General features: G+C 44.2%; 1 protein-coding gene across 1 annotated transcript; it reads right to left on the reverse strand.

The window, feature by feature from the left end:
• Window positions 1-5,413: 5,413 nt before the first annotated feature.
• Window positions 5,414-18,430, reverse strand: zdhhc3b (zDHHC palmitoyltransferase 3b). Its single transcript, XM_030789107.1, has 7 exons — window positions 18,248-18,430; window positions 15,155-15,503; window positions 14,394-14,518; window positions 8,583-8,679; window positions 8,132-8,213; window positions 7,041-7,171; window positions 5,414-5,746 (listed from the first exon to the last, which is right to left on the reverse strand). Exons 2-7 carry the CDS (start codon window positions 15,458-15,460, stop codon window positions 5,588-5,590), a joined length of 900 nt encoding a protein of 299 aa, XP_030644967.1. The 5' UTR covers window positions 15,461-15,503; window positions 18,248-18,430; the 3' UTR covers window positions 5,414-5,587.
• Window positions 18,431-18,794: the final 364 nt, after the last annotated feature.

The raw sequence follows: 18,794 nt of genomic DNA on the forward strand, positions 1-18,794 counted from the left end.
CTCCTGCGTCACAAATGACATCTAAGGGCAAAGGAGCAGTTTCTGTTCAGATGTTCATGCATGCTGGCTGATCCTCTCACTCTATCATATTTCACTGTGAACAAACTGGTGGAGGAATCGGTTTTGTGCAATAACAACCCAGCGGTCACGCACGTTCAGATCTCATCTTACCTGCTGCTTGCTGATTTTTCGGAGATGTTTTTATATATACAGTATATGTATTCACATATATTCACACTAAATATTTAAATATGCATGTCTCATACTGTGTGAGGTGTGGAGGTACGCAGTCTCCATGTAGCCACAGCTGGGCCAGCTGAACATTTCCTGGGACGGATTCTTCCCAAGTCCTGTCAGTTCTTCCTAACTCTGGTGTGTGTGGTCCTTTTTCAGCCGCACCAGTGTAAAAATGACACGTCTCTGACGGAAAGGCAAGTGTTTTCTGATAGGCTCTGTGCCACACCAGCACGTCCACGAAGGACACTGCTTGGTTGGCGTGTGTTAGTTCTGCGTGTATACTGGTTTAACGTAAAACTGGTCCACAGTTCCATACTGGTTACACCGCTCTGACTCGCTACAGAAGGACTTTCTGTCTTTTCCGTCCTGTTCCCTGGCAATGTGAGTATATTACTGAAACTGACCCTGGTGCTTACTTTCGCACAATTCTTTGTTTAGTGTCGAAAACGTCTTGTCTTGTGAACTCGTGTGGTTAATTAGCTGAGTTTTGCTCAGACGATGGTTTCTGTAATGCTGTCCCAGTCACAGGAACCCATTAGCTTTTATGAACCAGTGTACCATAGCTGTCAGAGGCAGTGCTCTCATTACCATGGCTGCACACTCGGCAGAGCCCAGGAGAACGAGGGGGGGGGGGGGGGGGGGGGTACGGCGGAACCCAGACCAGACAGGTTCCATGCCAGAGTGGGCGGAGCCAGGAGAAACTGGACACCAAGACCTGTCCTCAACCGACCAAACACCTGGGCTCCTGTCCATTCAGCCGCGCTCTGACTCTGGACCTGACTGTGACGCTGTTTGTAAACAGACTAACAGACTTTATGAACTACAGTGTGTAGCTCTGTTGCTCTGTTTCAACCCATAAGGCCAGTTTGAAATCACGTGTGTTGTTTTATGTAAATCTTAAAGTGAAGAAAACGTGATCGAGTTTGTACAGACTCTTGGGATAACTGGCTTTTGGACAAACTGGTCAGAGAAAATTCACAAACCCCTTGACATGTCTCCAGCCTGCCGCACTTCCCAGTGTTTATTAATGACCAGTAGAAACTGAAAGTAAAATGTAACATTACATGTACAGGACAATGAAGTGCGAACAATGATAAGTATGTGTGTTTTTATAATGATGTCAGATTAAAAAAACAGCAGGTGCAGAGTTAGAAGGGGATAGAGGGTTAAGTAAATCTTAAATGTGGGAACTTCTAAAAGATGCCCGTTTTACATCCGAGAAAACTCTAGAAAGAGTTTCTGTTGACATTATACAACATTATCACCCAGTTGTCTCATTTGCCATTTGATTTGCAGCATGAGACAGACAGGGACAGGTGTGTGTGTGTGTACTGCATGGTTTAGACACCAGTCAGGTTCTGTTTAGAGCTGTCTATCCTAATCAATTCATAGGAAATTTGTAGCCAAACATTGGCCATCTGCACTCAGCACGTTTGTTTTCAAGAACAAGCATAACTAACTTTGTTGTGTGTTTTGTTTTGTTTTTTCATTTTCTGAAAAAAAAAATCCTGACATAAATGACCTATAAACTGTCATTTGTCTTTTGGAAAATGTAAGATGTTGATACTGCTACAATAAACACCACAAAGCAAAAGAATCGGTTTCAGTTTCACTGTTGTTTGTGTTTCTCTCTTGAATGCTGTAAATCAAATAATAAAACTGATAAAGTAAACTCTTAGGTCTCTTGACTGTTTCAGGGGCAGTGCCGCCTGGATTCTTGGTACTTTACCGATACCTCGTCCCTTAAACAGAGGCCAACGCTTGATCAAAAGTCAGGCTAAAATGACCTGAAACACCTGGGTCAAAAGTCAGGCTTAAATGACCTGGGTCACAGAGTTCCCTTCAATGCTGTTAGGTGATTTGCTAATGAGTATTAGTGTGGTTTAATGAATTAAACTCTCTGGGCTGTAAAAAAGGCTTTGGAGCCAGGGCAGCGTGGTGAGGTGGTACTCTGTGGCATTGGGCTGAGTGGCATTTGAGCTGCTGACAGGTTAGTGGTAATCTGAGAGGGCAAAGCTGATTGGCTGAGAGTGGCAGACAGCGCAGAAAGTCTTAATGATGCCTGAGGTCAAAACAACACGATTATAGAGAGCCTCACTCAGGAGAGCCCGGCAGATCTGATTAAACGGCAGGGCATCTCGGGTTAAAAACACACGTACACACACAAAAACATCAACCACAAACACACACATAGAAAAACAACCTGCAAAGAAACAAGAGCCTGGCATTATCATTAACAAAACAAAACAACACATTACCAGTGGGAAAAAAAGAAAGAAATTTATTGTTTTTACTTTTCATGTGCAAGTAACTAAAATGACAGACCGCATTCAGATTGACACTAAAACATATGCCCAACAGCAAACGTTTTATTTACAGACAGAAAAACAGAGCAATCACTGTGTGGATGATGATAATAATAATAAAAATCAAAGTTTAAGGGAGAAAGAAAGAAAGTACTAGAACTACCAATCCCTTTTTTGTTGTTTTGATGAGAAAATCGTGGTCTTGGTGAGAGAGGAGTCATTACCCTTCTGTGTTCTGCGAAAACAGTAATTAACATCACGCCATTAGCATAACGGACCAGTGAGACCAACAGGATCAGCACACAACAAGACTCCACCTCAAACTTCTGCTAACACACACACACACACACACACACAGAAAAACCGGTTCACCTCACTGGTACAGCCCTGCTTCATCACTGCTGGCGCTGTCTCACTTATGTGTGATACTGCAGTGATTTCTACCCCCTGTGACTGAGAGAGCACAGTACAGAGAGAGAGCACAGTACAGAGAGAGAGCACAGTACAGAGAGAGAGCACAGTACAGAGAGAGAGAACAGTACAGAGAGAGAGCACAGTACAGAGAGAGAGCACAGTACAGAGAGAGAGCACAGTACAGAGAGAGAGCACAGTACAGAGAGAGAGCACAGTACAGAGAGAGAGCACAGTACAGAGAGAGAGAACAGTACAGAGAGAGAGCACAGTACAGAGAGAGAGCACAGTACAGAGAGAGAGAACAGTACAGAGAGAGAGAACAGTACAGAGAGAGAGAACAGTACAGAGAGAGAGCACAGTACAGAGAGAGAGCACAGTACAGAGAGAGAGCACAGTACAGAGAGAGAGCACAGTACAGAGAGAGAGCACAGTACAGAGAGAGAGAGAGAGAGAGAGACACAGAATGTTGGTCTGAGTCTTGTAATGCATGACGTTAAGGTTGATCTGATCTAACAGGCTTTCCTTTCAGAGTGACTTTCAGTTTGATCAGCCTGTTCCCCGCCTCCCCAGCTCACAGTGGTACATCTCACTGAAGTCTAAGAGACAGTTCATCCAAATCATACTGGCCCTCTACAGCGACTTTTAAACGCGGCCCAATATGTACTGAGTGTCTCTGAGTAGACTGATCTAGGATCAGCCCATATCACTGTGATTATTAGGATAATGAAAAACTAAAACTGGTCCTAGTTTAGCAAACATACTCTGAGAAATGTGATAAATCTGAACCCAGCTATATCAGATACGTCAACTCAAACCTAATACCTCAGAACAGGGGCCTTATTCCAGAGAGGACAACATAACCAGAGACATGGACAAAAGGATGCAAAATGTGATTGTAGCTGGTTGTACGTGACACGAAGGACATTTTGGCTGATTGTTGAGCGTGGTGTCTTTAGAGACTTCAAGTTTCCGGTTTCATCGGACAAAGTGCTCGTGAAAAAAAAGAGTCTTTTATCTCGTGGACTCTTCCTCTAATCAGTCTCCGTTAGGTCTGATTAGAGCCGTTACAAACCAGACCGCCAGGTTTCAGGGGCCGTCTTTGAACGAGGAGAAGTCTGGAATGCTCAGGAGTTTTGCACACAAAAATCCAGCGAGAACAAAACCGCATCGTGTTAGAAAGAACGAAAAAGAAAAGCCCAGGGAACACAAACGATGGCCGATTAAAAACGAAAACGGTTCATCTTAGTGTGGAGGACGAGGCCCCTCTGATGCAAGAGCAGTAAGAATGTGATTAGACGGTTCGAGAAAATAGACGTCACAAACTGAACCAGGTAAACGCAACATGACACCAGAGTCGCTCCAAAGTTCAATCCCCGACTCGCGTCGTTCGTAACAGGGAGCACGTTCATCGCCGGTGTCCGAAGAACAGATCAAAACACAACACAACAGAGACGTCTGTTTGTGCAGGAGACATCCAGAACCTTTAGCTTATGGGCAGCTCAGTTCTGCTGCTCTCATATTTCAGCTTAATTAAATTAGTGTTGCTGAAAGACGAACAGTCATTTTAAAGAAGGCAGCGTTTGACTGATCTCATCATCCACAGCTTATCCAGCCTGGCTCAATCCCTGACCAGAGAGACCAGCCAAAGAGAGACCCGCCAAATGAATGATCGACCATTCTCAGGTGCTTAGAGGACCACTAAGCAATTTGTTTCCAACTTCCTCTTACAAAACGAACAAACAAACACAATTTGGCAATAAGGTTCTCATCCAACAGACACATCTCTCTGCTCACAATAACAAAGCTCTGTCTGCTTTAAGGCTTGTGTGCTTATGTCTGGGTAAACCATCTGAGAGATGACTATGTCTAACTTAGGCATTTTAAATCAGTTTCAGAATGTTAGAGGCATTCGTTTCCAAAGCAACCCTCCCTTAGCAACAGCCTTCTGAAAACCTTAATTCTGGTCTCATCCCTGTGACAGCGCAGAACCTCTTCCTCTGACCACAAGGCCAAACCCCCCCCCCGCCAAAAACCCCTGTTCCAGCAGAGAGGGGAGGTCTGGGTGCGTGTTATAGGAGCCTAACGGACTGTGGATCGCTGCTTGACTTCAGTCCAGTCTCTCATAATTCATCAACGAAAAGATTTGTGGTGGAAAAATCAGGACACTGCTGCTACAACAATGTCCGCCCTGAGGTCAAGACCTCTACATTTTTCTGTCAGTACCCTTGAGAATGAAACACTCTGTTTGGCTACACTGTTTGTTTGTTTGTTTGTTTGTTTGTTTGTTTGTTTGTTTGTTTACATCGTAAATACTCAGTGGGATTTTGGCATGAAGAGGAGGGAAGGAGCTCCAGAGAAAACAATTAAAATCAGCAGGCAAAACGCAGAAAAGAAAAATCACAAGGTTTTTAAAAGCAAACATTTTCTCAGACCCTTAACACAACAAAGAACCCGGTGGATCTGAGGCAAAGCTGGGGGGCGAGAGAGAAACAGAGGTGAGGAGACAGGCATGGAGAGTCCATCCATGACGCTCTGTGAGGTAACTGTGACAGACAGTGGGGAACAGAGCGCTCCTCTGTAAGCGGTGTCAGTCTGGTTCCAGAGGACGGTAACGGTCCACGTGTCTAGTGTCAGACGACGTACTGGTACAGGTCCGCTTTGCCGTGGTCGGGTCGGGCGAAGGGGTTGAGCCACGCGATAGAGAACGGGTGACCGAACACGACCTTCATGTTCATCCATTTGGATTTTTTCACCCACCTTCTCTCTTCCTTTTTCAGCTGTTCAATACCCTTTAAAACAAAAACAAAAGAAAAAAAGGATGTTATCCCAGACAATACGTGACACATCACAGCACCAGTGAAGACTTCAACAGCCCACTTACATCAGTAGTCAAGAAACAACACAATGTCTCAATGGAAGATTAACATTGCATTCAATTGCCAGTGAAGACCTCAACAGCCAATCAGCACTTAGATGTCAATTAGCTGAGAGAGTATGAGAGCTCTGGGGGCAGCTGGGCACATTCAACCAGAATTTCTTTAGAACCACTGAGAAGTGAGTTTATATGAAAAATCAATAACTTTCATTTCGTCTGAAAGTGAATGTAGCCAACGGGCAACCTCGAACAGATGGAAATATCCCAAAAAAAAGACACCCACACAAATCGATAAGAAGAAAGAACTTGTATGAATGACCTTGTGTTTAAACACAACAGAGCCACAGTTCTTTAAAGATAAACTTTAAGAAGGTTATAGCACCAAGTATTTTACCCTGAGGGACCCCTTTTATGATCAGCGGCTGAAACTGAAATCATTAAATATTTACCGCAACAAATTTAGGTACACTTATAAAGGAGAAATGCATTTCTCCATCTGACTCCGCTCCCTGGTTACTGTAAGAGCAGAAACATCATGTGAGGTCTAAGAGTGTTACGTGTCTTTGTGACACAATTTATCACATGTCTACATTTAGCACCATCATAACATTTTCCTTATCATAACATTTTTCATCTCCATCATACGGGTTATGTGTTTTCTCGGCGTACTACTATAGCGTTGTCTTGTGAAGCATTTTGTGCAAGGCCAAAAAAAAAAATGCTTTACAAATGAATAACCACATTCACCATCATCACCTTTATCATTCTACAATGCTTTACAAATGAATAACCACATTCACCATCATCACCTTAATCATTCTAAAATGCTTTACAAATGAATAACCACATTCACCATCATCACCTTTATCATTCTAAAATGCTTTACAAATGAATAACCACATTCACCATCATCACCTTAATCATTCTAAAATGCTTTACAAATGAATAACCACATTCACCATCATCACCTTAATCATTCTAAACTTGCTTTCCATTACAGTGCATTTTTTTTCCCTGTCAGTTATGCTATGCGCTCTGCTGAGGTGGTCCCGAGCAATGAGGAGAAGACCACAGGAAGAGGATATGACACTGGGAACTGGATATGACATCAGGAACTGGATATGACGTCACAGATAGGATATGACATCAGGAGTCGTTTGGTGGGAGGCAAGGAGGCGGGAAAATAACACGAGAGGAACGTGACTTACCGTCTCATCGGTACAGATGGAGTGGATCTGTGTCCCGAACATCACGGAGGTGAAGATGAGGAAGAGGAGGCCTTCGAAACAGAGCAGGATGAGGAGGATGACGGTCGCTGGAGGAGAGAAGGAACTGCACTCTGGGAAAGGGGCGAGGGAAGGAGTGATAGAACAATGAAAGGAGGAAATGAATAAAGGTGGAGAGGGCAGAGAGAGAGAGAGAGAGAGAGGGGTTGAACTGGTGGGGTCAGCAGACCTCAGAGGAGGGCGGGAAACGGTTGCCTTGCCTCACTGATCTAGGACCAGTTTTCCCACTCTGGATCGCATCTAATCATTATTAGAGGGAAGACAAAACTGCATTCTGATCAGCAGTTACTAGTAGCAGGCAATCCCCATTTTTCTCTTAATTCAACACACCTGAACCAGCTCTTCAAGGCCCAGGGGAGTCCCTGAACAACAGAATCGAGTGTGTTCGATCAAGACGCAGGAACGTAATTCTGCAGCAGGGCAGTAGTTGGGGAGAGGGGGACCTGAAAACTGGGGGCGTTTTGGGCCAGGGTTTTGGGGTTAGTGTCAGCTCCAGTCCAGAGAGGCAAAGCTTTAAAACTGACATCTTCCTGTGCTACATTCCAAATCGGCCAATCAAAGAACACCACGGTGTATGGCTTAGCCAATCGAAATTTGATCGAAACAGTTTATGAAATAATGAGGTCAGGTTACACAGGAAGACAACAGCTTTGTAAACATGAGAAAACAGACACAGAGTCAACATGAGACCTGAAAACCACAGAGGGAACATAAAGCAGCGCATCAAGTTTCCAAATAAAAACCACTATGGGTTTTTTTACACTTCATTTAAATGTAGTAAAACCCCATGAATTAAATGTGTCAACGCTGGAACACATCAAGCCCATTTAACAGAGAGAGAACTGCACTGTCATGCAAGATCATTTTTTGAAAACATTTTTTTAAATGACACAATTACACATGTCCACAAATACATTGCTGCATAAAATTCTGAAAATAATTCTGTGAGATTATGTTCTAGATATAGGAAGGTTCTAGATCTGTAAGGGAGGAAGGTTGAGTGATTTACTCACTGGACCAGTCTTCTTCAAAACAGAAGATGAAGTGCAGAGCCACCATCATGAGGGCGTGAAGTGATATTAAAGCAATGTACATCTGTTAACACACAAACCAGAGAGACATACACCTTCACCCAACACTTCACAAAGAAGACATCACCGTGCTAGTCAGAATGAAGACCTGAACGCGTCACACATCACAGAAATCCTGCGTCTTAATCAATGATTATCAGTGCGCTTCATATTGCATCTAATGAGTGTATGTCTGTGAGCTCCTAATCAGCGACCTCTGAGTGGAGTTAGTGCAGTAAGAGAGCAGATATATGACCTGGAACACGCAGGGACGAGTGTGTGGGCTCAGTGACAGTTTGACATGGTCACTGATTAGGTGACATATGGATGTGTTATTTTTTTATTTTTTTTTTTTTTTTAAAACGTGTGTTCCAAACAACAGAAGCTTACTCACCGTAAACAACACAAAATATTTCTGGTTGTTTTCTCCCACACAGTTATTCACCCATGGGCAGTGGTGATCCATTTTTCTAATGCAGCGCTTACACACACTGGAGAGGTAGAAAAACACGCACGCACGCGCACGCACACACACACACACACACAGAGAGAACACATGCGGGCAGACATCAGAGTTGGTGTGTTTAAATAGGTCAAAGAGTGATCCACACAGACGTGGGAGTGAAAAGTCAGGTCATGATTCAGCTAAATGAGCCACTTTACAGTTGACAACCATTAGGAAGGAAAAAAACAAAATCAAAACAAGGTGCCGTTTTCAGTTCAAATCAAGTTCATGCAACTCAATTCCTTTCAGCTAAGCTGATTTTCTGTCAATTTGGACTCAAATCCGTTTAAAGTGGTTCAGTCCAGCTCAGCTAAAGTCAACTCAATGGCATCTAATTTCGTTTACAAGACAAAAAAAAAAGTTTCAGAAACCAATCACAGCCATTTTAGACATCAAATGAACAAACTAAGGAAAAGCACCTGTTTGTGTCTGCACAGAATGTTCAGATCATCTGTCTGCGTCTGCACAGAATGCTGCACACTATACTGACATTACATGCCTGCGTCTGCACACTACACTAACGTTACATGCCTGCATCTGCACACTACACTGACATTACATGCCTGCGTCTGCACACTACACTGACATTACATGCCTGCGTCTGCACACTACACTAACGTTACATGCCTGCGTCTGCACACTACACTGACATTACATGCCTGCGTCTGCACACTACACTAACGTTACATGCCTGCGTCTGCACACTACACTGACGTTACATGCCTGCGTCTGCACACTACACTAACGTTACATGCCTGCGTCTGCACACTACACTAACGTTACATGCCTGCGTCTGCACACTACACTGACGTTACATGCCTGCGTCTGCACACTACACTGACGTTACATGCCTGCGTCTGCACACTACACTAACGTTACATGCCTGCGTCTGCACACTACACTAACGTTACATGTCTGCGTCTGCACACTACACTAACGTTACATGTCTGCGTCTGCACACTACACTAACGTTACATGCCTGCGTCTGCACACTACACTAACGTTACATGTCTGCGTCTGCACACTACACTAACGTTACATGCCTGCGTCTGCACACTACACTAACGTTACATGTCTGCGTCTGCACACTACACTAACGTTACATGTCTGTGTCTGCACACTCCACTGATGCTCCATGCCTGCGACTGCGCAGTGAGCTGATACTACCTGAGGTTATTTCACTGTCTCACTGAGCTGAGCTCAAACGCTGTCAGAGGAAACATATTTACCACTTGTGGGCAGAGGTAGCGAGGTGACCACGTGATGGATATGTCAGCATGTTTTTTGTGATGATAAATCAAACCGACCGAGAAAAAGAACACGGGACACGTGACAGTGTGTTCTGACAGGATATAACTTTTTAAAGTCTTCAGCGGGTCTGTCAGAAAACGGTCCAGTACTCCGAAGGCTCTGTCTCTTCCGCAGGCCTGGCATGTGAGCCGCAGAGACTTACTGAGAGAGAGCTTTTCATAATTCACTTCAAAACTTCACAGTTCAAAATCATTCAGCTGCACTCACAGAGCATCAACACACTTGGGAAATTTACATCTGACAACCATCTAAAACCTTTCAAAAATTCAAATTTCATCTTAAAACATTCTAACTCCATTTACTGAACACTTTAGTTTTGATTTATACTTTAATAATTCATACAACCTTTTTATTCTCAGTCACTCACTCACTATCTAAGCCTCTTATCCTGATGAGGGTCGCGGGGGGTACTGGGATAGGGCAAAAGGTGGGGAAACACCCTGGACAGGTCACCAGTCCATCGCAGGGCAGACACACAGACAAACACACTCACACACACATTCACACCTAGGGGCAATTTAGTGTCTCCAATTCACCTGACCTGCATGTCTTTGGACTGTGGGAGGAAACCGGAGCTCCCGGAGGAAACCCACGCAGACACGGGGAGAACATGCAAACTCCCGAGACCTTCTTGCTGTGAGGCGACAGCGCTACCCACTATGCTGCCGTGCTGCCCCCCTTTTTATTCTTCCTGAGATAAATGACTGTTCTGATTATTCTAATGAGAATATGCTGAAAGAGAAACCAATTTTAGACTTAGTAACACAAACACACAGACAAAACAAACAAATAAGCAAACAAACCATAAGAGTACTGACAAGATAAAGCAGGAGAGTATTCTGTCAATAACCTGCCTGTCTCTCCACAACTCAAACTCCTCTTAACTCACTGTCTCTCCAAAACTCAAACTCCTCTTAACTCACTGTCTCTCCACAACTCAAACTCCTCTATTCAAACTCACTGTCTCTCCAAACCTCAAACTCCTCTATTCAAACGTACTGTCTCTCCACAACTCAAACTCCTCTATTCAAACTCACTGTCTCTCCAAACCTCAAACTCCTCTATTCAAACTCACTGTCTCTCCAAACCTCAAACTCCTCTATTCAAACTCACTGTCTCTCCAAACCTCAAACTCCTCTATTCAAACGTACTGTCTCTCCACAACTCAAACTCCTCTATTCAAACTCACTGTCTCTCCACAACTCAGACTCCTCTATTCAAACTCACTGTCTCTCCAAACCTCAAACTCCTCTATTCAAACTCACTGTCTCTCCACAACTCAAACTCCTCTATTCAAACTCACTGTCTCTCCAAACCTCAAACTCCTCTATTCAAACTCACTGTCTCTCCAAACCTCAAACTCCTCTATTCAAACTCACTGTCTCTCCACAACTCAAACTCCTCTATTCAAACTCACTGTCTCTCCAAACCTCAAACTCCTCTATTCAAACTCACTGTCTCTCCACAACTCAGACTCCTCTATTCAAACTCACTGTCTCTCCAAACCTCAAACTCCTCTATTCAAACTCACTGTCTCTCCACAACTCAAACTCCTCTATTCAAACTCACTGTCTCTCCACAACTCAGACTCCTCTATTCAAACTCACTGTCTCTCCAAACCTCAAACTCCTCTATTCAAACTCACTGTCTCTCCAAACCTCAAACTCCTCTATTCAAACTCACTGTCTCTCCACAACTCAAACTCCTCTATTCAAACTCACTGTCTCTCCACAACTCAAACTCCTCTATTCAAACTCACTGTCTCTTCACAACTCAAACTCCTCTATTCAAATGTACTGTCTCTCCAAAACTCAAACTCCTCTATTCAAACTCACTGTCTCTCCAAACCTCAAACTCCTCTATTCAAACTCACTGTCTCTCCAAACCTTAAACTCCTCTATTCAAACTCACTGTCTCTCCACAACTCAAACTCCTCTATTCAAACTCACTGTCTCTCCACAACTCAAACTCCTCTATTCAAACTCACTGTCTCTCCACAACTCAAACTCCTCTATTCAAACTCACTGTCTCTCCAAACCTCAAACTCCTCTATTCAAACTCACTGTCTCTCCACAACTCAAACTCCTCTATTCAAATTCACTGTCTCTCCAAACCTCAAACTCCTCTATCCAAACTCACTGTCTCTCCAAAACCCAAACTCCTCTAAACTCACTGTCTCTCCAAACCTCAAACTCCTCTATCCAAACTCACTGTCTCTCCAAAACCCAAACTCCTCTATTCAAACTCACTGTCTCTCCACAACTCAAACTCCTCTATTCAAACTCACTGTCTCTCCACAACTCAAACTCCTCTATTCAAACTCACTGTCTCTCCACAACTCAAACTCCTCTATTCAAACTCACTGTCTCTCCAAACCTCAAACTCCTCTAAACTCACTGTCTCTCCAAAACTCAAACTCCTCTTAACTCACTGTCTCTCCACAACTCAAACTCCTCTTAACTCACTGTCTCTCCAAAACTCAAACTCCTCTTAACTCACTGTCTCTCCACAACTCAAACTCCTCTATTCAAACTCACTGTCTCTCCACAACTCAAACTCCTCTTAACTCACTGTCTCTCCAAACCTCAAACTCCTCTATTCAAACGTACTGTCTCTCCACAACTCAAACTCCTCTATTCAAACTCACTGTCTCTCCAAACCTCAAACTCCTCTATTCAAACTCACTGTCTCTCCAAACCTCAAACTCCTCTATTCAAACGTACTGTCTCTCCACAACTCAAACTCCTCTATTCAAACTCACTGTCTCTCCACAACTCAAACTCCTCTATTCAAACTCACTGTCTCTCCACAACTCAAACTCCTCTATTCAAACTCACTGTCTCTCCACAACTCAAACTCCTCTATTCAAACTCACTGTCTCTCCAAACCTCAAACTCCTCTATTCAAACTCACTGTCTCTCCAAACCTCAAACTCCTCTATTCAAACTCACTGTCTCTCCAAACCTCAAACTCCTCTATTCAAATGTACTGTCTCTCCAAAACTCAAACTCCTCTATTCAAACTCACCGTCTCTCCAAACCTCAAACTCCTCTATTCAAACTCACTGTCTCTCCAAACCTTAAACTCCTCTATTCAAACTCACTGTCTCTCCACAACTCAAACTCCTCTATTCAAACTCACTGTCTCTCCACAACTCAAACTCCTCTATTCAAACTCACTGTCTCTCCACAACTCAAACTCCTCTATTCAAACTCACTGTCTCTCCAAACCTCAAACTCCTCTATTCAAACTCACTGTCTCTCCACAACTCAGACTCCTCTATTCAAACTCACTGTCTCTCCACAACTCAAACTCCTCTAAACTCACTGTCTCTCCATACCTCAAACTCCTCTAAACTCACTGTCTCTCCAAACCTCAAACTCCTCTATCCAAATTCACTGTCTCTCCAAACCTCAAACTCCTCTATCCAAACTCACTGTCTCTCCAAAACCCAAACTCCTCTATTCAAACTCACTGTCTCTACAAAACTCAAACTCCTCTATCCAAACTCACTGTCTCTCCAAAACCCAAACTCCTCTAAACTCACTGTCTCTCCACAACTCAAACTCCTCTTAACTCACTGTCTCTCCACAACTCAAACTCCTCTTAACTCACTGTCTCTCCACAACTCAAACTCCTCTATTCAAACTCACTGTCTCTCCACAACTCAAACTCCTCTATTCAAACTCACTGTCTCTCCAAACCTCAAACTCCTCTATTCAAACGTACTGTCTCTCCAAACCTCAAACTCCTCTATTCAAACTCACTGTCTCTCCAAACCTCAAACTCCTCTATTCAAACTCACTGTCTCTCCAAACCTCAAACTCCTCTATTCAAACTCACTGTCTCTCCACAACTCAAACTCCTCTATCCAAACTCACTGTCTCTCCAAAACCCAAACTCCTCTAAACTCACTGTCTCTCCAAAACTCGAACTCCTCTGAACTCACTGTCTCATTCACTCATTCAAACTCACTGCACTCGAAACACTCTTTTAAGCTCCCCTGAGCTTTGCCTCCTAAGGTTCCTGCCAGACAAACTGTTGGAATATTCCAGGCTGTAATGCTGATAGCAGGAGTGTAACCAGTGAGGGACAGCTCATTACTCCTGAGTGACACAGGCTGGGGAGGTGGCAGTCTCCTGTTGGCGGTCTGTGGGCATCTCCCCTGAACCACATCCTGCACAACTGCGCTTTCATTTCCTCCCTGAAAACTCTCTCTAAGCAGCCGCTAGGAGCAGAATGCAAGTGTTCCACTGGAAACCAAAGACTCCGCTGGTCACAGTGAAGCAGAACACTTCTACATTCTCACTGACTCCAAACAGACGCATCTACAGCAATCTGCATGACCTGACTGTGGGTTTCCTCTGGCCAGTGTAATGTCTGAGGTACCTGCAGTGGTGTGCTCTGTCAGGCTTGATACTGCAGCATTTGGGACATTTATAAACCACCTGCCCCGGCTTCAGCTGTAAACTCTCAATGAACTCTTTAGTGGCATTCCCTTTTGGCACGGCTCCCTGAGAGAGAGAGAGAGAGAGAGAGAGGGAGGGAGAGGGAGGGAGAGAGAGAGAGAGAGAGAGAGAGAGAGAAAGGAAGAGCGAGAGAGAGAGAGAGAGAGAGAGAGAGAGAAAGAGAGAAAGAGAGAGAGAGAGAGAGAGAGAGAGAAAGAGAGAAAGAAAGAGCGAGAGAGAGAAAGAAAGAGTGAGAGAGAGAGGAGAGAGAGGAGAGAGAGAGAGAGAGAGAGAGAGAGAGAGAGAAGAGAGAGAGAGAGAAGACAGGGAGGAAAGAGAGAGAGAGGAAAAATAAAGAATAAATGACTGGTCAGAAGGGCACTCCCTGTAATGACAGGGTGCATGTGAACAGGGTAAATAAATAAAGGGTGATAACACTGATTCACTGTCTGTTGTCACACACTGCACAAGGCTCCGCCCACTTACTCAGCAAAAATGCCATTTAAAAAAAAGCTTTGAAAGAGTGGCTTTCAACTTGTTTGAAACAAATTACAAAGACAAAACCCCCACTCCACAAATGTAACAATTCATGAAATGTAACACATTTTCCACCCCTTTTCAACACCAGCCCACACCCCTCCAACTCAGAGGTCACAGGTCAGCCAACAGCCCTTCCCGGTCAGAGGTCAGAGGTCAGCTCACCGGGTCGGTGCACATGGCCCGCAGGTGCGAGGCCAGGGCGAGGAAGGCCAGGGTGTTAAAGAGCGCCCCGTTGACCAGGCTGTACACCGCGTTTTTGGCGGGAAGCAGAATCACGAACACCACCACGAACTCTGCGAAGAAGACGAGCAGCCAGGTGATGACCCCGCAGACGATGCCGCAGCCGTCCCGGATAAACCACATGCTGCCGCCCGGGGCTCGCACGGGGGGCGGGGCGCAGTGCTCCGGCTGCAGGTAGTCAGCTTGCCTCTCGATGTCCCGGCAACGGTGCGCCGGACTCTTCATCATATTACTGTCTGTGAGCACACCGCACTACCCTCATCATCATCACCTGAGGGCCACACAGAGCAACATACAGAGAGAAGGAGAGAGAGAAAAAAAGAAAAGAAAAGAAAAGATAATCAGTCTAGGACAGTCAGTCATTTAAACAAGCACACACACACACACACACACACACACACACAGTTCTCCTTCAATTACAGCATCGTTTCCAGTCTAAGGTCCCAAATAAAACTGTTCAGGGGGACATTTGACTAAGGGTAATGAAACACTGGTCAGTGATAAGAAAGACTGAGGGTTCAGATCCCAAGCACAGTGATTCTCTGCTTATCCATTTATCATTTATTTACAATTTACAATCTGGTATTTCACTGACGCTTTTAAACCAATGCGACTTACAATTAATGCATCAATCAGGTTTAGTGAACTACCTCATAAGCAAAAGATCGCAGTAGGAATGCAAATTAATGATTTTAATTACCACGCTCCTGTATATCCTGCAACGATAAAACAGAAATCTGCAAACAAGACCTGCAGCGTACAGACATGGTTAGTACATTTTATGCCATAAAACATGGCATAAAAGAAAGGATAAAACATGGCATAAGAGAAAGGATAGACATCAGGGGACAGGTGGATTCTGAAAGGGAGCGTTTTCATTCTCCTGCGGAAGATGGCGAGTGATTCCGCAGTTCTGATTGGGTGGGGAAGATCATTCCACCACAGCGGAGCGGGGGGCAGGAAAAAGTCGTGGCTGAGTGGAACTGCCAGGTTCCTGACGTGAGGGGACCCCAAAGTGTCCAGAGGAGGCTGAGCGGAGAGATCGGGTTGGAGTGTAAGGAGTGATCAGAGACTGAGGTTCCTGAAGTGAGGGGACCGCCAGTGGCCCAGAGGAGGCTGGGCAGAGACGTCTTTACTTATATTATTTATTATTTATTTCTTTAGCAGACACTTTTATCCTAAATGTCTTCCAACACAGGCAGAATACAAACCAAGCAAACAGCCATAAGGTGCAGTCTTTGATAAGTGCCACCGTCTCAGTTCATCCATGAACAAGGCAAACAAGTTCAGCTAAAGCAACAAATACAGACCTGACTGAAACACGCTGAAAATGAACAGTTCTGAGAAAACTAGCTCAAACCACTCACAGAGAATTTAACACGCCCACAAATCTCATACAACCCACCCCTCTCTCCACCTCACCTTCCCAAAACCAGTTCATTACTGTTACTGGGCGAAAAGCCACGCCTTTTGTGTACCAGGGCGACTGAACGCAGCAGGGCAGAGGAGGGACAGAGGCCACAGAGGAAGCGAAAGAATCTTATGACCTGGGAGCATATCACTGATCTGGAGAACATTCCGAGATTCCAGAGGAAGTTACCACTCCGCTGGGAATTGAGCTCGAAACTTAAAAACATTCTCTTGACTTTTGTTTTTCATTTTGAGCTGTCTGACATGACTGTACAAATTTTATGTTCGTTATCACAAAGATCCTGCCTCAACGCAGAAAACCGGTTTCTTGCCGAACTCAGGGTTTTTTTTTTCCTACTTTGTTGGCCTGTGTGACCAGCTGTAATCTCTGGAATAATACATCTCCCGCGGTGAACTCTGTGAGAGGCCCAGACCTCTAAGTAGGCTATCACTTTCACCACTTGGCCCGCGGGGTTCCCATCTGCCACTACTGTTGGCATGCTTGCGCTCTGAGTATCAGACTAATTACTCCACGAGTGAAAATCACAACACACTTCAAATTACAGATTAACGCCTCTATCTTCCCTGTTTCCATCTCATTCGACCGCTTTCTCTGTGCTTCACACGCAAACACGCTCTCTCTCTCTCTCCGCAACACAATTCATGAGTCGTAATAATGGGTCAAAGGAGAACACATTTCGCAAAAGGAAGAAGTTCTGAGAGAAACTTAGTTTCGACCATGCCCGATAAGTAACATTAGACACGCCCTTGTGTTCCAGCTGAAAGAAGCTTCAGAGGAAATAAACTCACCTCATCTCCCAGTGAGCGAGTTAAATGCCGACGTGACTGGAGTCTTATTAAAACTCAGTTATGGCCACGTGACTTATTACTGCATTACACACTACTGTACATTTAGAAAACCCGAATCATGTTCTAAACCAAGGCTACTAAGGAACGCATCGATACAGCCCAACAGAAAGCCCATGTCACTTTGCCGTTCACTCACACTCCAGCGTCGTGATCGCAGAAAATTACCCTACTGAAATGACACCCTCTTCTCTCCCTGTAGGCAAATATATAATCACATTGCAAGCAGTCTTCATCATTGCCTGCTAAGCAACACATAATTAAAAAAAAAAATCCAGTCTAATCTCCCTTGCGACCTGTTTGCTGAAGCTGTAGGATACTGTTTCAGATAACTGCAAACGACATGACAACCAGACAGGCAGGGATGACTGTACATCTGCGCTTCGCCCTGTTAAACTGCGACTGAAATAATTAACAAATTATTGGTAAAAATTAAAAACGTGGATTGCAATTTACACTAACTAGTAAAAGTAGCATGTCACACTGTAAAAGCAGCTTGTTCCTCTCTTGTGTTGTCTATCCCTTTTCCTCTTTACATGTTCCATAAACTTCTGGAAAAGCAGCTCTTCCAGAGAGGGCGATGGTCCACATACACTGTACTCTTTAGATTAGAGTGATATACAAACGGTTTCTATTCATCAGGCGTGAAATTCGCAAGTGACAGTTCAGATGGCAACTCTCTGAACTAAAACACACAAACACACTGATGGAACGCGACAAACCCAAGTCCACACACACCTCTAACACGGAGATCACGATTCGCTTCCCGCTTCCCAGACCTTCAGATAACGTCCAGGTGACTCAGTTGTCCGATCGAGCCTTTTACAATGTGCGAAAGAACACTATTTTTGCCAAAAATGATCTATAAGTCGGATCCGTCCTGGATCTGTGTGATTTCCTTATCTGTGTTCAGAACCTGGTACCTAGCACACACATAACCAGGAAGTCTCCCACGGCGCGAAGTTATCCACTGTATAGTTATATCGAAACCGCGAGAAGAATTAAAGCTGTCAAAATAAAAGACACAAACAGACAATTCAGCAAAAGAGGGAGGGATAAATAAATAAATAAATAAAAAGAATGTGCAGAAAACTATTATAATTATTACTGCTGTTGTTACTATGATGATGATGATGATTATGATGGTTATTATTATTATTTGTTGTAGTAGTAGTATTTGCAGTAGTATGGACTCTGTGAGCAATCATTCTAGAATGCATTCGTTTTCTACGGCCATCGATCACCGGTCACTGTTCCTCAGTTCTGTCAGCTGGACATGAGTGGA

The sequence above is a fragment of the Chanos chanos genome, chromosome 12 (genome assembly GCF_902362185.1).
Source record: "Chanos chanos chromosome 12, fChaCha1.1, whole genome shotgun sequence".
Taxonomy (NCBI): Eukaryota; Metazoa; Chordata; class Actinopteri; order Gonorynchiformes; family Chanidae; genus Chanos; species Chanos chanos.